We start from the raw sequence: 22,165 nt of genomic DNA, 5'->3' as shown, positions 1-22,165 counted from the left end.
TTGAATTTCTTAACGTCTTGTTTATCTTAACGTTTGTTAATAAAAAAGAAATGTCAAAGTTTAAAAAAATGAAGATCGCGAAAGAAAATTTATTACAATTATTACAATACAAAATTACAATGAACAATGATTCAGTCTTTGAATTACTGCCATTTCAAAATACAACTGCGTAAAGGATAAAACTGCATTGCTATATGATAAAAAAGCACTACAAGCTTCCTATTTGATTAATGGGGAAGCATTCGCTAAGGCTGCAACCGACCTGATACTAATAACTGAGATTTCTTCTGGTTAACTGACAGAAACAGGCAGTGACTGTGAAGATTTTTTTTTTAATTTATTACAAAAAAATAACGGAAGACAGAATCTAATAAATAGATAATACACACTCTGTACCAACACAATGTTATACCCTTACATTAAAATAAAAGTAATTTTAAGCTTTAAAATTCTTTTTACCTAACTCTAAGCTTGAGGTCTACGCTAGTATAAACTATTTACTTTTTTAAATTGAATGCCATTTTTTGTGATTTGATATGTACGTTCGGAATTAGGAACACGTGTTCCTAATTCCGAACGAAAACTTTACTTTTAAAATTTAAAAATTAACAATATTCTTATAACAAAAAAACTTGTTGCTTAATATACTTGTTGCTTAATATACTTGTTGCTTAATATATACTTGTTGCTTAATATACTTGTTGCTTAATATACTTGTTGCTTAATATACTTGTTGCTTAATATACTTGTTGCTTAATATACTTGTTGCTTAATATACTTGTTGCTTAATATACTTGTTGCTTAATATACTTGTTGCTTAATATACTTGTTGCTTAATATACTTGTTGCTTAATATGGTTCGATTCAGTTTAGGTTCCAGTTTATTTATTTAAAAAAATTAATATGAAATTCAAAAATCAAGCGAAGTTATTCAACTTTAAGTACGATTTTGTTCGGAATTAGGGAAATCTACGGTACGTAATCAATCAATCATATTTCTAAATAAAGATTTTACATTCAAGTTTATATACAAATAGTTATAAACTAATGTAAGGTAAACTACTTATAATGCTAATGATATATAACAAGGGAAATGATAACGGCAATTTAATCATTATATTCAAAAACAGTAGCAACAGCAGAGATATATTACAGTATATAAAATTAGCAATGATAAGATGATGTAATGTATAGTATATATCAATTTTATATATATGTAAATATATATATATATATATATATATATATATATATATATATATATATATATATATATATATATATATATATATATATACTTCAAATAGTTTTATTAACTTAATACACTAACATTGAAAATAGCTTCTCCTACACTGTATAATACGATAAACTGTGTTGATAGAGATTCCATGACAGTCTCTGAGAACATAAAAAAAACATTTGTGCCAATAAAATGAAGAAATACCATTATCTGGAAACGTACTGAAATGCTTTTATTTCGCTTAGTATAATGTTGCAAATCATCTTTAAGCCTAGTTTCTAAAAAATCTAATACAGCTCTTGGGACTCGATACTGCTCTCGAAAAACGTTGTCATCTTCGTTAAAAAAGCGATCATTAAACTAAAATGATATTGAAAAACAAAACAAAAATATAATTTCTGCGCCTATTTAGTATGATTTCTGATTTTGTTCGATAAAAAATCATTAAAAAAAACATCAAAATTTAGTAATTTTAAGTAATGTTTTAAACACCAACCTCTCGATACAATCGGTGGCGAAGCTCATTTTCTGCAACTTCGAAATCTAAGTCTTCATCCGAAAAAATTAAATCCATGTTCCTACTTTAATTTTACACAGTTTTTTTAAACACCAAATACTAGAATGTAAAAATATTCATAAAAATAGAATAGACAGCATACTTAATGAATAATAAAATTTATTAAGTAGGCCTACTAAATAAAAAATTACAATAAAAATTACTATTATAATACTACTATATATTACGGATATAAAAAGTTCGTGAATTTTAGTGACGTATACGTTTTATGCTTTATAGCAATGGCCGAAAAAAATACAAACAGCGATAAATTCTTCGAGTTTTCGAATTTTTTTACGCAAAAATAATTTACTTAAAAAATTGCTTTTTTACGAAAGATTTTGGGGCCAATGCTATAAACAATTCGAAAAAACTTCGAATTGTTTATAGCATTGGCCCCAGTGGCTTTTCCCGAATAACAAAAATTGGAGAATTTCATGGGCTTTATTTTTTCAAAGCTTGTTTTTCTTATTAAGAAATATGAAGGTTTTCATTATTTAAAAAAAAACAACAAAAAAAAAAACTAGAATACTTTAACAATGTTTAATTCTTTTCATCTGCAAGAATATATACAAATAAATATCTTTTTCTGCTTAAATTACTGCGCAAAAATATTAAACTTTGGTTAATAAAATAATTTTTTGTTTAAGAAAGAATTCGGTTTGTAATTCTTTTTCTTAGGGTGATTAAATGTAAACGTTTCCAGTACATATAACCAGAATTTTAACATCTAATTATTAGGTTAAAATATTATTTTTGATTTCTTTTCACAGCGTTCACCCTAAACTGTATTTCATCCTTACCAAATACCAACCTCTGAAACCCTGTCCCAAAAATAACAAGGTCTTTTGATAATTTAAACTTGTAATTTTAAATCCACATTTTTTCTTGTGTAAGTATAGACGTTTTAATTTATATTTTAGACATCACATGGTGTTTCACTTTTAATAAAGCAATGTTTTTTATCTCAGTTTTATTTCGTGGTAAAAAAAAAATGCTGAATAAATCTAAACATGGGATAGTTAGTATACTTTTTTTAACGAGGTTTGAGTTTGAGGATAAGGGTAGACTTGAATATTACAGCCAAACTTTTTTCACATTTCCCTAAAAACTACTATGGTGGTCAAAAGACTACAATAGTGGTCAAAAAAATAGGGGCAAAACTATTTTATTCAAAAAGTGTTATGAATATTTTATTCTGTACTGTTAAACGACGTTTGTTGTTTCCAAATCGTAATTTTTATCATCATTATGATTGTTAAAAACCAAACCAGTTATTAAAGATATGTTTTTTACTAGAAAAATTTATCAATTTTTATCAGAAAAATAATAAAGTAGAATATTTTCTTTGATATTCAGCGCATTTCATTAAATATCAAAGATGTTTAATTAAATTTCTAACCATAGTTTATCTACATTCAAAATATTCAGATTTGAAAATAGTTTTAAGGATTGAATTTGTTCCCTACTCGTTAAAGATTATTTAAAATTAAAATAAAATTTATATAAATCCATGTTTTATTTCAAAACAATATTTTTAATATGTATGTATGCACACGGTGTGTCCCAAAAATAACCGAACTTTTTGGATATAAAATAAAACACACATTATATCATCATTGAAAGTTATTATTTATTCAAAATAGGTTCCATCAGACTCAATAGAACGTTTGGCACGATCAACCAGCGTATGCATAGATTTTTTTATATCATTTATAGGAATGTTCTTCAGCATCTCGGTTACAGCTGCTTGAATGGCTGGGATATCATCATAAAATGCTCCTTTCATCTTGGTTTTCAGTTTTGGAAATAGAAAATAGTTACATGGTGATAGATCAGGCGAGTATGGAGGGTGGTTGATGAAAGAAATCCGTTTTTTCATCAAAAACTCGTTCACTTTTTTGGTCTTGTGAGGCGGTGCATTGTCGTGCAATAAAAACAGTTGTTTTCCTGCTGGATATTCAGGTCTAACACGACAAAATCTTTTCCACAAACAATCTAAAACGCCTAAATAGTATTCTCCATTAACAGTTCGACCTTCTGGAACAAGTTCTTTGTGGACAATACCCTTCAAATCATAAAAAGTAATCAACATTATCTTGATTCGAGACTTCTGGAAACGCAATTTTTTTGGTTTTGGCTCGCCTTTGGACTTCCATTCAGCAGATTGACGCTTAGTTTCAGGGTCATATTTAAAGCACCATGACTCATCACCAGTTATGATCGAATCAAGAAAGTCTGGATTGTTTTCAACAGTTTTAACAATGTCTTTGCAATGCTCCACACCAGCGATTTTTTGGTCTTCATTTAATTCATGTGGAACAAACGCGCACATACCTTTCTTTTACACAAATCTTGAGTTAAAAATCTCCAAATAGTGCTTTTACTTGTATTTAATTCCTCAGCCAACATTCTCGTAGTAAAATTTGCATCGATACCAATGATTTCACGGACTTTTTCTACCAATTCAGCAGGATTACTAGCTTCTGGACGAACTGGCCTCAGATCGTCATTTAAATCCTCACGACCATTTTTAAATCGTGTAAACCACGTTTAAACGTGAGTACGACTCATACAATCATCGCCATAAACTTTTTTCATCAATTTGTATGTCTCAGCGAATTTTTTTTCAAGTTTAGCACAAAATTTTATATTTGCTCTTTGTTCCATTTTCGTTTTGTAACATTAGGACACGTTTTTATTTTATTGAAATGGCTGTAACTTTCACATCTGTCATCCGATTTACATGAATGTAGGTGCGTTTGAAAGAGGATGAATGTTTCTTTTTCATGCTGCAATTATCAATGGATGGCGCTGCATGATATATGATTTAAATATGAAGCTCGGTTATTTTTGGGACACACCGTGTATGTATGTATGTATGTATGTATGTATGTATGTATGTATGTATGTATGTATGTATGTATGTATGTATGTATGTATGTATGTATGTATGTATGTATGTATGTATGTATGTATGTATGTATGTATGTATGTATGTATGTATGTATGTATACATAGTTTTCGTAAAAAAAGGTTTAGAGAGCATTTTTATAGAATTCCAAGCTTCATGTAATTGATGACCCAAGACTTCAATGAGCCTTTTTGGATTAATTGCTCTCCTTAACGCTCCATGTTGAAAAGTTGTTTGAAGAAAGCCTAAAGTCTTTATCAAATGTTGACTGGCAGGCCTTACAAAATTGATCTTCCCATGAGCCTTTAGAGTCCTTCTAACGATCTTTTCATCAATTTCAAACATTTTGGCAGCCTGTCTAATGCACTTGAAAAGATTCTTCTTAACATGCTTTTTAAGTCATTCTGTGAACTTTGTATCAACTTTTTTATATACAAGAGTTAGCATATTGTGAGGGTGGTGGATTTTTGTTTATTTATCTTTTTTAATATTTGATTTATTGTTAATGTTTGATGGGAAAGGTTAAAGGGAAAGGGAAAGGGCTTGGTGTTGTTTCGATTAGGTATTTGGAGGTTGGGAACAAGTTGATGGTCTGGGGAGTACTTGGTTATGAAAGGGCTAGGTTTGGGTTGTAGAAAGGTATATGGAGGTTGGGAACGAGGTTGGGGTTTGGGAGTTTTATTAAATGTTTTTTATGTTCGGTCCCTCAGGTTAGAGCATCAAACTTTTCAATAACAATATTTAACGCATATAGAATAATAGCAATAATATTAATAATCGAAATGCAAACAAAAATACTTACTACTGATTCTTCTTCTCTTACTTATTTTTCTTAACAAATATTCTTAAATATTCTCATCAATATATATTCTTTTAATATTAACTCATGCAAATATCAATAAATACTTATATGACAGTCTGAATAAGTCTCCGTAGGTAAATCTTTTCTTGGTTGTTGTTATTTTTTACTTTTCTTTTCGCTGTATCATTTATTCATATGATAAATTCAACAAGCCTCCGTGCGTACTTTTTTTCTTGGTTGACTCACTCTTTTCTTCGTTCAAACGTTATATGCTTGAGTCGGGTAAAACTTAAAGATAATGTTTAAAATTTTATCATTTTCCCTCCTCACCATATAAACCCTTTTAGCACTATCACATATTTTTACCTTATAAACTGTATTTTTAGATACTCCAGGTATTCTGATCAACTCTGTTGTAGGTTAACCCGTGTGGGTCAAACTTAGTTCTTCAGTTCTTTTTCCTTCCATTTTTAAACTTTTAAAATCGAAACTATTTATTCGCTTTGCTGTATCTATTTATTGACTTTTTTGACAAAACTACAATCTTATAGCAAAACACAAAAAACACAAAAATTACGAGCATTTTAAGTTATTACGAGCATTTTAAGTTATGCGAAACCAGCTCCATGTTTTAATTGTCGCTTTTAGCATGATTGTTTCGTTGCTACAAGTGACTGATTTAAGGTTGTGTCCACACTGTGTATTACTATTAAAAATAGTTTTGAGTTATAGTCTGAAAGAGACTATTGTTAATCACATTAAATCATAAAAGTAAAGAACTTCGGCTGTGTAATACAGGATGTCACTAAGGAAGTTACTGAGAGAAAAAATTTCGCACTATTTTGAATTGAAACGATTTTAGAATTACCTCAAAAACTTCACATGCAATTCGTAAATGTGACACATAATTGAAGTGATATATAGACAAATGTGACACATAATTGAAGTAATATATAGACAAATTTTTCGAAGTTTTAACGTAGAGTTGAACTTTTGAATGTTTTTCGAATGAAAGTTTCACATCTATCAAACACCAAGATAACATCTCATTGCATCTATCAAACGCCAAGATAACATCTCATTGCATCTATCAAACGCCAAGATAACATCTCATTGCATCTATCAAACGCCAAGATAACATCTCATTGCATCTATCAAACGCCAAGATAACATCTCATTGCATCTATCAAACGCCAAGATAACATCTTATTGCATCTATCAAACACCAAGATAAATTATATGACTAACGTTGTAGAATATTTTTCCTAAAGCTCAAACTATTAGGTTTATTGCAAGTTTTCTAAGAAAGTTTATCATGTCTTTCACCCTGCTTTCTTGAACCCACAACAATGATCTCTGGATGGGGTCAAAATCTCTCACCTTTTTTTTCTTCTCAACAGTTCTATCAAAAATTTATGCTGACGACAGCAAACTATTCATATATGGTAGAGATATGTTCCAATTATTAAACTATAGAAATGATCTTAGAGTTAGAAAATGCTTCGATTTAGTTCAAGACAAACTGTCTTTTGAAGCTAGCAAAAAGTAGTTTTTACTTTTACATTAACTCAATAAAAATAACGGCAAATGCCTACTATTTAAAACTAAATTGTCGAAAATACTGGAAATATGAAAGAATGGAGCTGGAATAAACTTATCTCCACTCAGCGTAGGTAAACCAATCAAAACACGATTTTAAACAAACCACGAGAATAATCTAGTATTTTTTTTCATTTGCAGGAGCAAACTAAAACTTCTTTATCGCAAGCAGACACATAGTTTTTGTCTGATTAACTGAAAATAAAAAAAGAGCATGCAAAACCTCTTTTTGAAAAGTAAGCATGTTTACATTGTCTGAGTTGTGACAAATGTTATAAAACTTAGACCTAAATAACATGTCAGATTTCCTGAAAACGTAAAAGTTATTTCACAACGAAAATGTTGTAAAATAACTTTTACGTTTTGTGTAGTGCTACCAACAAAAAATCTAGGTAGCACTACATATTTTGTAAACGTTAATACTATCACACTACGAAATATCAGATCTGGGCAACCAATAATTTTTTTTAAACCCGATACCCGATAGTCCCATTAATTTTTAAACTGGTATCTGAGAATCTGATAGTTTTCCTAACCTGGCGGTCCATTGATCAAGTCCATAGTCCGATAATCCAATAGTACACACACACACACACACACACACACACACACACACACACACACACACACACACACACACACACACACACACACACACACACACACACACACACACACACACACACACACACACACACACACACACACACATACACACACACACACACACACACACACACACACACACACACACACACACACACACACATTCGCGCTTATTTTTAAAAAATAAAAAGGTAACCCCGGGTTACTTTTTTATTTTTTAAAAATAAGCGCGAACGTTCGTTTTTTAATACTCTCCTCCCATGTTCTTTTTTTTCACTTTTCGTAGACCACTCCCCCACTCCTACCTCCTAACACATTTTTAAATTGCTAAGTCACCTCATCGAAAAAGTATAACAAAAGATGTTCTTAATCCATAAAATTCTTTTTTTTTTTAATGATTTTTCAGTCAGCATAATTGATCACTGTAACTCTAATAAATGATTAATACTGTGTAATTTAAGAAATACTAATTGGCATTCAATACAAATTATAAAAGATTTTTTAATGTGCTTTTTTGCTTACAGATATTTCAATTTATTAAAGGAACTTGCATTTGTAGATTCAAGAATTAATAAGAAAATTTAAAGTAGTCTCATACACATATTAAGAGTTAGATAATGAAAATTTACGCAAGTTTATTGATATATCAGAATAGTTTATAGTTTATATGTAAACAGGTGATCTCAAATAATTACATCTTAACGCTATGTACCTGTTAGAATTTTTTATTTTTAGAGAAATAATTTATCATTTTGATGCCTTTACAAAATTTTTGCTCTATTGGAAGCAATCTAACTTTTAAGTTAGTTTGTCAAAACACAGGTATTTATATGTATGTATGTATGTATGTATGTATGTATGTATGTATGTATGTATGTATGTATGTATGTATGTATGTATGTATGTATGTATGTATGTATGTATGTATGTATGTATGTATGTATGTATGTATGTATGTATGTATGTATGTATGTATGTATGTATGTATGTATGTATGTATGTATGTATGTATGTATGTATGTATGTATGTATGTATGTATGTATGGTTTTAAGTCAGTTAAAAAGGATTCTTTTAATAAAAAAAAAATTTATTATGCTAAATGTTTTTCTTAAAGTACATGTAACATTCAGAAAGCATAATCTATAATTTTTGTTTTAATCACTATTGTGATGTGAAATGTTATGCAAAAAAAATTTTGAGCCAACTGTATCTTTATAAACATTCTGTGTTTAGTTTGATAATAAAAAATTAAAAAGGTTCATGAAAACTCTAATTATTAAATATCTTGTCACACAAATTTAGTGAAAAGAATGTTTACTAGTGCTGCTAATTATGAATATGAAACATTAAAGGTTTCAAGCCCAAGTAACCATGTTCTGCATGTTGAGCTTAACAGACCAGAGAAAAGAAATGCTATGAACCAGCAATTCTTTATGTAAGAATGAATATAAAACTTATTTATGTTTATACTTTTATTTTATTTATATTTATTACATATTTTTTTATATATTTTTTACATTTATTTTTATGTATTTTATAGAAACTTGCACCCATATACACCCATCACCTAGTATACAGTTTTGTATAACTATTTAACTGTGATGTTGTTGTTTATGGCTCAAGTAGCCAAACAAAAGTTTTTCATCACTTTATTAAGTTATAAGTTGATTTTTAATTTCAGGTTTTTACAATATTTCTATGCAAGTTAAAAGAATGTAAAGATTTGCTTTTAAAATTTGATATCTTTTTTTACATCCATAAACACTTGATTTTAACTAATATCCAAATCTAATTCATAAGTAATTCATGTTACGTGATCTTGTGATCACTTTACATGATCAATTACTTATGTTACATGGTCATTTATTTGAGACAATTTACATTTCCTTCTTACTTTTACAATGAGGTGAATTTCATAGGTTTGAGATGAAGTAGGAAAAGCAGCAGCTATTCTTGGCTGAAGTTTTCTTTATACATTTGCACTTTTTTTACACTTAATGAATTTTTCTTTAAACAATTGATTTGTGTTTTTAAGTAATTCACATTTAGCAACTCTACATTTTATTATTTTGTTTTCTTCAGATTTTAAATTTTTTTTGCATAACTTTAGGTAGTTTAGTTTTTTTTTTCTCCTCCTTTTTTCTTTGATTCTATGGCAGTGTTTATGCCTTATCAACTGTAGTTTCCATATTTCTTGAGTTATCTATGAGTATGAACATAAAACCCAAAACTAAAATGCATTATTTTTCCATTAAAAAAACTATTCAAAAGAAAGAAAAAGCTAATTGTTTTTTTTAGTAACTTAAATTGTAGGAGGAACATAATCCTAATTCTAATTTTTAACATTTTCATATTAAATATTATATTATTTAAACACACACACACACACACACACACACACACACACACACACGTATGTATATATATGTTTAAATAATATAATATTTAATATGAAAATGTAAAATCATTTTGTGACTTGAGCTATTAACCAAGATATAAGTTTTTCTGCAGTACTCCTTGAATAAATCATGTTGACTTCTTGTTTGGATGACAGTATTTATAAAATTCACTACATACATACATACATACATACATACATACATACATACATACATACATACATACATACATACATACATACATACATACATACATACATACATACATACATACATACATACATACAAATTTATTCATAAATGTTTTTAGTATAGTGAATTGTTAAAATGTGGTTTTCATGAATGTTTTTGTAGTTGCAAATCTTATCACTCTTTGTTCGAATACCATAGTTTATCATCATTCGATGTTCTAGACTTAGAGATAACTATGACCAACCCCAGCGTTTTCTTTAAAGTCCTGGCCCTCTAACTTAATTTCTCTAACAGTCTTCCTCGTCTAAATTTGCATGCAACATCTTAATCAATTAAACCAAATCAAAAATTCAAACAATCTATTTAAAAATTCAATTGTTTATGTAGTATAGTTTTTTCAAATTTACACTAGCTCCATAAACTATTTTGAATAAATCTTTTCTAATCCTCTTTGACAAGATTTTGATCAGAAGATTTTTAGGGATATTTAAACTGTTTAGCAAAGTGAAATAAGTAGTCACATTTACAATATGCATGCCAAGTCTGGGGACAATCTAAAACCGTCTGTCTTTCTAAAATTGTTTCGCTTCAAAATAGAGCAATACGAATAATTCATTTTTGTCCAAGAGACTTCCCTACTGACATCCTGTATCTTACATCCAAAATTCTTTGTTTCTATGGTTTAATCCAGTTTCTAAATTGTTCATTTGTCTGGGATCAACAACACGGTCTCCTTTCTTCCATCTTTCGTACCTATTTTAATAGTAGGACAATGTGTGGGCATAACCTAAGATTAGTCACTTTTAACAACTTAACCATCCTTTCTTGGAACACCCTTCCATACACCCTAAAAACAGAATTTATCCTTAGATCCAAGTATCTGTTCTTAAAGTCACTCCATCATTTTTACCTAAAAAGTTATGCTTAACTTTATTCTTTACCTCTATAACTTTTTTCTTTATGTTTATGTACATTTTATAATTTCTTATTTGTGTATATGTGTATATATCTGTGTATATGTGAATGCATTATAATAACTATTTGACCTATATTTTAACTCTTTTAAAAGTCTGTTTTATAAGTGTTACTTATAAATTTTTAAAAGTTCTACTTTTACTATGTGATGAGTTTATTTCTTATGTTTTTCTGTTGTCTTTTCTTTATATTAGTTCGGTCATTGCATTTTATTAGTGAATTACTATTTGCAATGACCTGTGTTTTTTGTAACATCCTTAACACGAAATATATATTGATTGATTGATGGTAACATTAAATTTCCTGTATGAGTGTTTAATGCCTCAGTTGAAGAAGAACTTACCTCCAAATAGTATTTGTATTTTACCTCAAACTAGGTAGGATTAACACCTCCCATCTATTTCTGAATTATTAATTATTTTTCTAACCAGGTTTTTCAGCAATAGTTTAATTTCAATCAAGTTCCCAATTTTCTTCAAAGCTTATTTGTATACTTTATTTAGATAAAAATTGTTCATTAGTGCTAAATCTAATAAGATAAATTAAAACTTAAAGCATAAGAAAATCATGCAGATAAATCCAAAGTTATTGTCATGCTTTATTGCACAGTTTAAAATAGCTGATTTGTAAAATTATGGCTAAAAATTATGTTTAATGAAGAAATCAAGTCTGTTTGCCAATTCTAAATGCTCTTAATTTTCTTTAACTCTGCACATTAAAATCTATTTATTTAAAACACCTAATTCAAAATTAAGTTGATTTTAAAATTTAAGAGTAAATTAAGTTTATTGACAGTTTATCTGTTTATTATTTAATTGTAAAATCTTTACACGATTCTATCATTTAGCATATAAAAAATATGAACAAAATGTATGAATATATACAGGGTATCCCAAAATTTATGCAAGATTTGAATTGAATAGGAAATATGGTTTTTTTTCTTTAGGTTGCAATTTTTTTAATTGAATCATTAAGTACATAGGATAGGGTTATGTATGGAATAGCAAATCAGGTAAATGGCCACAGGTGGTTGTAGGGTTGTTGCATGGACTTTTGACTTCATATTGCCACATAAAAAGAAATCCAATGGTGTAAATCACACGATCTAGGGGGCCAATTCTGATCACCAAAATGAAAGAGTACACAATCAGGAAGTGTATCATGCAGTAATTGAATTGTTTCATGGGCTGTTTGGCATGTGGCACTGTCTTGTTAAACAACATGTTGTTCACATCAATATCATCCAATTTAGGCAAAACAAACTCTGTTATGATATCAAGCTCCAGTATAATTACTGTTTAACCAGCCTCATTTTCAAAGAAGTTTAGTCCAATGATGCCTCCAGCCCAAAATCTGCACCAAACAGTGACACATTGTGAATAGTTTTTTTTTTGACAGTCATAGATGGGTTCTCAGAACCCTAAATGCAGCAATTTTGACAATTAACAAAGCCATCAAGATGAAAATATTATTCATTCGGAGGATGATTTTGCTTGAAAAATCAACTTTCACTTGTTGATGTTCAATAATCTGTTCAACAAACTCTCTTTGCTGTGCATGGTCAATAGGTTTCAGTTCTTGTGTCAATTGAACTTTGTAAGCATGGAGACACAGATCTTCAGTGATTATACACTGTAAAGAGCTTCTTGAAATTTGTAATTCTTGTCTACAATTGATGGTATTTAACCAACACTCTCACACACTGCTTCAATCTTGACATTTGCTTGTTTTTAAACAATCAGTGTGTTCAGCATCACCAATAGATTCACTCTTTCTGAATTTTTCAACTACTCTCTTTACAGTTGACGAAAATAAATCAATATTCTCACTATATTCTGTACAAAGTATGTTGAGAATATATATAATAGCTCTAAACTGTCAGCTGTCAAACTGTTTTTTTTTTGTTGCCTACACTTTACTGCAAAAATGGCAAATCTTGTGTGAGTTTTGGGATACCCTATACAAAAAAAAAATAGCAAAATTTAAACAGAAAAGAAATTTTGCTTTAAAGTATAAGAAAATTAGCTATTTAATTAGTCATTGAGTTACGCAGAAAATGTAGAATGCACTGTGGTACTGAATCTGTAAAGCAGAATTGTTTAGAAGTTACCAAGTGTAGAAACTATTGGTTTCATATAAGAATGACATTTAGCGAAATGATATCTTCATTGGGCATTAAAAGCTGGGCTTTTATATATTATATTTATATAATAACCTCTAGAGTGATGAGTTTATGCTGCTTGGATCAGATGGAATAAAGTATATTTAATGTCCTATTGATTAAAGAATTAATTTGAAGTTTAACTCCAACTTTTGAGCATGGGAGAGCAAATGTAACAATCAGTCCACTTTACTGTATTGATGGTAATCTCAATCAAGTTATGTACAGGGAAATATATAATTAAAAAATTGTTTATATTAAAAAAGAATATCCATGCTTTGAAATAACCAACACAAAATTCAGATCTTAAACTGATTAAACATTTTTTTGACTGTTTAAGTTGGTAACATAAAGACAAATACTGTTAAATACACACAAATTTTTGTGCAAGTTGAGAAAATCAGCAGCAAGATACCCAGCAATGTTCTCATTGAGTTTATAGAGTTCATGGCAAGTTGTTGTCAGGTTTTTTCTTAATGCAAAAGGCTGCCCAATTTCAGTACTGATGTAATGTAATTCATTACATGTATATATATATATATATATATATATATATATATATATATATATATATATATATATATATATATATATATATATATATATATATATATATATATATATATATATATATATATATGTACACATATGTATATATATATATCTTATAGATTTTATTTGAGGATTTGATGGTAGACAGTAATGCATAATTATAATTAATTCATAATAATTGGTGCATTTCTATCTTAACATTTTCATGGAACTGAGTAGTTTTATGCTCTAATATGAAAGATGATTAAAAAAATTGAGATGATGTATTCTTACTTTGAGATGACAATCTACACTTAAGTGTTGTATACAAATATATATACCATTATTACAAAAATCTTATTCCTTTTGCTTTCAATTTACAACATAAAAATATGAAATAGTCTAATGGAACTTTTAATACAAATCTATATATATATAATTTTGTCAAAAAAATTTTATTAAATGATTTTTTTTTTGAGTTTATTAACTTTTTATTTGTCATAATTTTTAAACCTAGAATGTTTACGTCAAATTTTCTTTTATTTGTATAATACTTTTAGTCAATTTATTGGAATAAATTTTTGTTTTAGAGATATTAGGAAATGCTTTGAACAAATTAAAGAAGACTGCAGTGCAAGAGCTGTTGTTCTTTCAGGTTCTGGAAAGATGTTTACATCAGGTAGGCTTTTTTCAATTTTATTATAACAAAATCCTCAAAACAATCTAAAAATGCATCAAATGTAAATAATAAGTGTTCCTAGTCCTTGCATTTTTCAAAATTTTGATACAATGTCAATTTACTTTAAAGTTTTTTTAATAATTAGGTTTAGATTTAATGAGCTATATGCCACATTTAATGCCAAAAGCTGAAGAAGATGTTGGTCGAAGAGCATTTCAACTCCGTGCCATGGTGTCGAAGATGCAAGATTCCTTTACATCAATAGAAAAGTGTCATCAGCCTGTTATTGCTGTTGTTCATTCTGCTTGCATTGGCGGTGGTATAGATTTGATAAGTGCATGTGATATTCGTTTATGCACTAAAGATAGTTGGTTTACAATTAAGGTGAGTTGCAGATTTCAAGTTACTAACTATATTTTTACTTCTTGATTGAATTAGTTTTACATTTTTTATATTTATGATTATATTTTGTTGGCAGGGTTTATTTCATCAAGAGTATACTTTTAAATCCAGAAAAATAGTTTTTTGTATCACTAGCTATGATCTATTTATTGTAAATTGATTTTTAAACTCTTTAAAAATTTTATAAGTTAAAAAAGAAAGGTTTAAGCAATTTTATTCACTATTAAAGGTATAAAATTTTAAATAGAAATATGAAATATATCATACCAGCATGTAGTGATCAAAAGTTTTCAGTTTCACATAAAAGTTTTCAGTTTCACATAAAGCCTGAACCAAAATTATCAGCAAAAATCTCCAATACAGTTTTTGGAGAAGTATTTTGTTTTGTTTTTTATTTTACTTAGAGTTGTAATATTAAAAAATTGACACATCTGATATTCCTTTAACATTATCAACTATATATGGTATGATTTGTTTTGAACAGACTGGTCACCCTCAATTTGAAATTTAATTAGAAAACAACCAATTATCTATTTGCTAAGGTTGCCTCAAGAGAAAGTTTTTAAATTACTATCTGCTTGCAAATTCATGTATCACTTGAGTAATAATTTTAGCACACAGTCAAATTATTGTAATGACCCATTACATGTATTCTTTGGACAGATTAAATGACATGACACAATAAAATGATAGTTAAAATGACATTACAAAACCCATTACAAGTATTCTTTGGACAGATTACCAAAAACAATTACTCAACCACTGTCATGTAACATCACTAATGTAATATTTTTTTGTATGTGACAATTTTTTAACTACTGAAAATATATTGACTATTAAAAGAATTTGAATATGTCTGGCTGCCTAACAAAAAATGTTGTTTCATAGGTTAAACCTTAAAAAAAACAACCTTAATTAAAAAAAGAAACTAAATGTTTTTGGTTTCAGCAACATTAAGCTTATTTCAGTTTTGTTAAATTTTCAGTTTCATCTAAAAACCTTTTTTTATACAACTAAAAACATTAGAACAGAACTTTCAACATAAGAATGGAAAAAAGTTATTTTTTTAAAAAATTATTAAAAAGTTATTATTTTGTTGAAGGAAAATTAAAAATGGTTAATAATTTCAAGTTATAAACTCAGTGTGTAATATTGAAGTATTGAAAATTGTATTGCTTGTTTATCTTGCAGATGCATTTATTATGCATTTATTATGCACTTATTATGCATTTATTATGCATTTATTCTATGGGTTTATTATTTTATTGGTTTATTATTTTATGGTTTATCATTTATTATGCATTTATTCTTATTAGGAAGTTGACATTGGTTTAGCTGCAGATATTGGAACATTACAAAGGTTTCCAAAGATTATTGGTAATCAGAGGTACTAAAATTTTAAATAAGTTATCAAATATGATACTGTTATAAATGAGAATGTAGAATCATTAAATTGAATTATTATCTTTTAAAACTTTGTTTAATAAGTTTAGTACGTGAGTTGGCATTTACAGCAAGAAAAATGTTTGCTGACGAAGCACTTTCATCTGGGTTTGTTAGGTAACAGTTGTTTATATTGCTTGTACCATATTTAACTTCTGTTAATATCAAAAGTTCTAATGAGTTTAAATTTTATTAGAACCTTTGGATTTCTTTTCAAATATATTTGCAATTTAAAAAACTTAAAAAAAAAAAAAAAAGGATAATAATAGAAGTTAACATTATTAAAGTTGTATAAAAAAAATTATAAATATTGATAAGTTTATAAGTTACTTAAACTAATTAGTTTGATAAATATTATTAAGATCTTTTAAGATTTGAGTATCTTACATTTTCTGCTGAATAACACTTTTTATTTCACATAAAGTTCTTTAAAAGTCCTGAAATTAGATAGAAGTTCCTTAAAAAGGTTTTTTTTTTTCAATAATTGATCAGATTTCACCTTAAAAAGGTTAATTTATCAGGTAATTTATTGGAAAAAAATAACAATGAAAGATATCCATGAAAGTCCTTAAATATTCTTAAATTTTGATTAATATTTACTGCGGTTTATGAGTTATGTAAGTTAATAAGCAATTTGATTCTGCTGCAGTCGCTTGTATGATGATAAAGAAAAAATGCTGATGCATGCTACCGAACTTGCTATTGAAATTGCTTCAAAAAGTCCTGTTGCTATAGCAGCTACTAAACATCAATTAAATTATGCAAGAGATCATTCTGTCGATGAAGGATTAGACTATGTTGTAAGTTTTTAATGAAATTTTAATGATGAAGTTATTTATTTCTCCTCTAATCAAAGTAAATTGATTAACATGTATGATGTAATATATTTCTTTTTAGTTGTCATGGAATATGGGATTGTTGCAGACAAAAGATCTTTTAGTTGCAGGGAAAGCATCTATGGAAAAATCACTTCCTGTTTTTGAAAACATGCATTCAAAACTGTAATGTTTTTAAGCAACCATTTTGCTCTGTTGTTTGTTGATGATTGCTTCTGTTTAATGTTTTCATCTGTACATAAAAATTGTAAAAAAATAATAATTTTTGAGTCAGTTATTGAAAATAATGCATATACATAAGTTAGTGAGATTTTATCACTGCAAACATGAAAATTTTTTGTGACTATGAAATGTTATTGTGCTCATTTTGAAAAGAAAATATTTTGCAACCATTTAGTGGATAATAGGAATATTTTTCTGTTAAGTATTTTTATAATTCTTTATGTAATTGTAGTAATTAATTGGAAATAATTATAAGAGGTTTGTTTTTTTGTTTGTTTTTTTTTGTCATAAGATTTTTATTGTCTTTCAATCTTCAGATTCCTAATTAAAAAATCTAATATATAAATTTCTACTTAAATTTACACAAAACCAATTGCAATTTGGAAAAATGGTTGTAAGTATCCTGTTCTTTTCTGAATTCTGAATTTCCTTTTTTAAAACTTGATTTGTCAAGTGCTTAACAAAAACATTTAACTGAGAATAATCTCTTCTGACAGAAAATTGCACTACAGCTAAAAATAAATCTTGAAAACCTGACAGATTTGGTTGCTGAGGGTGAAGACTTTCGTTGGTATATGAAGGTAGGTTAAAATGCGCTCCCATCATATATTTTTGCATAACAAAAATACTGTAAATAAAAATTTGTCCTTCATTAAATCATTATTTATGATTTTAGTAATAAAGTCTTATAATACTTCATAACACTTTTCTAATATCACAAATTCTCTTTAGTCACAAAATCATTTTGATTTTTAAAATATGTCTGACATTTCTCTTAGTGTGATTTTTTGATTTTATATTCATTTTTAATAACTTTAAAAGTCCTATCATAAAACAACTGAAGATCTTTTTCAGGTTGACCTTTTAGATTAATTTTGCTTCTTGCTTCTCTTACAAAGAGAGTCATCTTACAAAGTATTAAGACTCAAAAAAGCACAAATATTGCAGAATTTTATAACTAAATTTTTAAAATTTTCTCATCATAGGTAAAATGTTTAAACTGCCAAGAAGAATCAAAAACATTTGTTTACTTATCGCTTTTGGTAATTTTTACATAATATTTATAATTTTTATAAGAATTTTAATTTTTTAATTCTGTAATTAAAAGTTTTTAGATATTTTATTAATATTACAGGAAAGTAGTCCACTAAAAGGTGGTCGTGGTCAAGCTAGCATTGTATCTAAATGCAAATTATGCTCTAGAGAGAACTCAATGGGTTAGTGTAATAACATTATTGTTAATGATTAAAATATACAATTTGTAGTTGAATAATTTAGTGATATATGTATATGCATAAACATATACATATATTATGTAATAAATAAAAATGGAAAATTTTTGCCTATTCCATAAATAATGAGTAAATAATTTCATTCTTTACTTTTATTTAATCTTAAAAGAAATACAGGATAATGCTAGAGTTTCTTAAAACTTTCTTTATTACTTACAGATATATTGAAAGAAACAATTTCATCTTATAATGTAAGTTCAGGTTAATATTACCACTAATTTTTGAAAATTGAAAAATTGTCTTTTACTTTTCCCTTTTATACTTATGATGCAACAAGTTTTAATAGTAATTATGTTAATTATGTGTAAGGTTTTAATAGTAATTATGAAGCTAAGTAGTTAAGAAAAATATAAATCTAGGTTTTTTACATTTTTTTCCATAAAAATTTGAATTGTTATAAATCAATTATTTTTAGTTTGAGGATAGCAATACTTTCAAAACTATTGTTCAATTTGATTGCAGGGGTATGGAACCAACTGAGTTTTCTCCAAGGGTAAATAACTGTTTTAAAATCATTTTTTATTTTTGTAATTTAGAGAGAAACTAAAACTATTCCATCACAAAATTGAGATTAACATGTGTTTTAAAACTTTATAGTTTAAGTTTGATGATCAAGAAATAGTAAGGCAGCACCTATATTAAAAACAGCACAATTTAGAAATAGCATAATAATAACATTAAAAATTCAGCATATTGCAAATTATGTGAGTAAAAATATTATATTGTTTTTTCTGGCTTAAGATCAGCTTCTGGCTTAAGTATGAGAAAGATAAATCTCTATTCTAGATTTTTTAAATAAGTTTTGTTAAAAAATGTTTTAGTATAAAAAAATCAATTTAAAAAAAAAAAAAAAAAATCTAAAATTAAAACAGAAAAAAGTATGTTTAAAAACAACTTTCATAAAGTAGTTTTTTTAGACTGGATGGGTGGCAAAAGGAGCTGAAACATCAACAACCTTTAATGTCGACTTAACAGAGGTGTTTCAATTTTTTTTTTTTTTTTTTTTTTTTTTTTTATAATTGAGAATTTGCATTAAACTAATTACTTTAATGTACAGTACTGTGAATAAGTTTTAGCCCACCATAAGTTTATAATTATTTTTGATTTTATCATAAAAATATAAAGGACTTATGAAAAAAAATCAGGTTTATAGACACATATTGTAAACAAAATTATCTTGAAATAATTTGATAAAATATGATACAAAAAGAAAGAACAGTTAATACTTTGTATGTCCGCCTTTTGCGTTGATCACAGAAGCAAATCTTCTGGGAATTGATTCATATAAATTTGTAATGAAATTTTGTGGAATATTGTCCCACTCTCTTTTTAATATTCAAAAACATTCTTCAACATTTTTGGGGTTATATTCAGCCTTTTTTTTATCCAAATAATCCCAAACATGTTCAATAATGTTCAAATCTGGACTTTGAGGAGGCCAGTTCATTACTTCGAAAACTTCCTCCTCACATATATCCTGTAAATATTTTTTGGCCACTCGAGAACAATGATTGGGATCATTGTCTTGCTGTAGAATGAAATTATTACCAATTAGTCTCATTCCAGATGGTGTTGCATGATGTCTTAAAATTTCTTTATACTGTTCTCCTGTCAGTTTGCTATCAATTCTGATTAAATCACCTACTCCAGATGATGAAATACAACCCCAAACTAAAACAGAACCTCCCCATGCTTGATTGTTGGATGTAGACAATCAAGCCTCTCCTACCCTTCTTCTTACATATTGTTGTCTTCTGCTACCGAACAATTCAAATTTTGATTCATCTGTGTATAGTATGCGGTTTAACATTCCTTGCGTCCAATTATTATGCTGCTTTGCATTTAAGTCTTTGCATTTAAGTCTTTTTTCTTTATTGCCACGACGTAGTAAAGGCTTTCAAACAGCAAAACACCCTCTTAACTCAGCTTTTAGCAAATGTCGTCAAATGCAAGATGAGGAAACATTTGTCCCAGTCGCAGCCTGAATGTCTTGGGCTAGTTCAATGGAGGTTTTTTTCTGATTTCGCAGAGACACATTTTTTAAATACTTTATGTCATGTTTTGTAAGCTTTGGAGGTCTTCCACTTCAAATTTTATCCTCAAGAGATCCTGTGTTTTTAAGTTTTTTTATAATTTCTCTAATGGCTGTCTTTGAATATTTTGTTTTTTGGACATTTTGTCATTGAGAATAACCTTCTTCATGAAACACGATAATTTTTTTATGTTCCAGTAGTGGAACTTTACCCATTTTAATACTTAAATAACAATAAAAATAATAATACAAAAGAAGAAAAAAAAACAAAAAAAAAACGTAAATTAGAAGAAGTTTTGCTCTTAAAAAAACAAAAAATAATATTAAACACACAGTATCTATGAAATATCTTTGTAAACTGTACTATCATCTAATATGAAGCCTTCACAGCAATAAATAAACAAAAATGCAAGAGCAAACTAAAAACAAAACGAGCTGATACGAGTTGGGTTTAGATCAGCATACAATAAAAATAAACACGTTAGATATCTAAATACCAAAATCCAATGTAAAATTTTGATAAATATTGCTTTTGTTTGTTAAAATAGTGTTTTGCATTGTTTGAAGTTAGACATTTTATATAAAAAAATAATCGGAAGCTATTATTAAAAATCTGTTAAAAAAACACGAGTTTTAATAAGTGGGCTAAAACTTATTCACAGTACTGTAGTTTAAAAAAAAAGAATTGTGTCCTTGTTTTTGTTATTTTAACCTTAAGATATTTTTAAGAAGTTACGGAACTTTTAAGATGTTTGCAATTACCAAGTGTAAAGATAATTTTTTTGCTCAGTCTTTGCATAGGAGCATTTTTAAGAATTTGTGAAAGTTAGAGACCCTTCTAGAATAATCCATTTTTGCTTTTAGGGTGATTGGTGTGATTTTGATGAAAAAGCTGGTGAAAGTGTTGGCATTTATGAGATTGAGTCTCGGTTTATAAAAGCTTAGCTGATATTTATAACATTTAATACTAATTACTTTATTCCTCCATTTTTTTCTGAGTTATTCTTAGTTTTTAAAAATGTTTATTTCTATAAAATTTCATTTAAAGATTTTTTATTACTGCAGTAGCTCAAATGTTTTAATATATTTTGTTTTGCACTTTGCTTTTTTTCTCTTGGAATTTTTTCTTTCTTTAGAAATTAAAGTTTTTTTTGAGAGGATTTTTTTTAATGTGTTTTTTTTTTAAAAAAAAAAAGAGTGATATAATAAAGAGTAATATGATAAGAGTGTACAAAAATGTAAAAGTATTTAATTTTAGTTTTTGTTGAGGAATTGTTTATATT

At 27.6% G+C, this 22,165-nt stretch overlaps 2 protein-coding genes across 2 annotated transcripts; both read left to right on the top strand.

Moving 5' to 3' along the window:
- Positions 1 to 8,397: 8,397 nt before the first annotated feature.
- LOC145194935 (delta(3,5)-Delta(2,4)-dienoyl-CoA isomerase, mitochondrial-like) lies at positions 8,398 to 17,825 on the top strand. The gene is made up of 8 exons (XM_090070332.1): positions 8,398 to 8,539; positions 9,021 to 9,153; positions 14,567 to 14,655; positions 14,801 to 15,039; positions 16,374 to 16,444; positions 16,546 to 16,617; positions 17,150 to 17,300; positions 17,398 to 17,825. Exons 1-8 carry the CDS (start codon positions 8,473 to 8,475, stop codon positions 17,503 to 17,505), a joined length of 930 nt encoding a protein of 309 aa, XP_089926458.1. The 5' UTR covers positions 8,398 to 8,472; the 3' UTR covers positions 17,506 to 17,825.
- Positions 17,826 to 17,846: 21 nt separating this feature from the next.
- On the top strand, positions 17,847 to 22,165 carry LOC149880097 (UPF0587 protein v1g245604-like). Its single transcript, XM_090070333.1, has 8 exons — positions 17,847 to 17,952; positions 18,056 to 18,139; positions 18,545 to 18,601; positions 18,694 to 18,775; positions 19,010 to 19,041; positions 19,266 to 19,343; positions 19,768 to 19,827; positions 21,747 to 22,165. Exons 1-8 carry the CDS (start codon positions 17,947 to 17,949, stop codon positions 21,825 to 21,827), a joined length of 480 nt encoding a protein of 159 aa, XP_089926459.1. The 5' UTR covers positions 17,847 to 17,946; the 3' UTR covers positions 21,828 to 22,165.

Source organism: Hydra viridissima, unplaced genomic scaffold, assembly GCF_058129835.1.
Source record: "Hydra viridissima isolate aposymbiotic clone 2 unplaced genomic scaffold, HvirCarnegie_v1 scaffold_13, whole genome shotgun sequence".
Lineage (NCBI taxonomy): Eukaryota > Metazoa > Cnidaria > Hydrozoa > Anthoathecata > Hydridae > Hydra > Hydra viridissima.
Note: the sequence above shows the minus strand (reverse complement) of the source record. Positions and strands in the feature narration are given on the sequence as shown.

Excerpts from the sequence above, each read along its gene's own strand:
- LOC149880097 (XM_090070333.1), top strand. Across the intron at positions 18,140-18,544 it reads ACTTTCGTTGGTATATGAAG|GTAAAATGTTTAAACTGCCA; the intron begins GTAGGTTAAAAT and ends TTCTCATCATAG. Across the intron at positions 19,042-19,265 it reads AAACAATTTCATCTTATAAT|TTTGAGGATAGCAATACTTT; the intron begins GTAAGTTCAGGT and ends AATTATTTTTAG.
- LOC145194935 (XM_090070332.1), top strand. The coding sequence starts at position 8,473 with ATGCCTTTACAAAATTTTTGCTCTATTGGAAGCAATCTAACTTTTAAG. Across the intron at positions 9,154-14,566 it reads ATGAACCAGCAATTCTTTAT|AGATATTAGGAAATGCTTTG; the intron begins GTAAGAATGAAT and ends TTTTTGTTTTAG. Across the intron at positions 16,618-17,149 it reads CTTTCATCTGGGTTTGTTAG|TCGCTTGTATGATGATAAAG; the intron begins GTAACAGTTGTT and ends ATTCTGCTGCAG.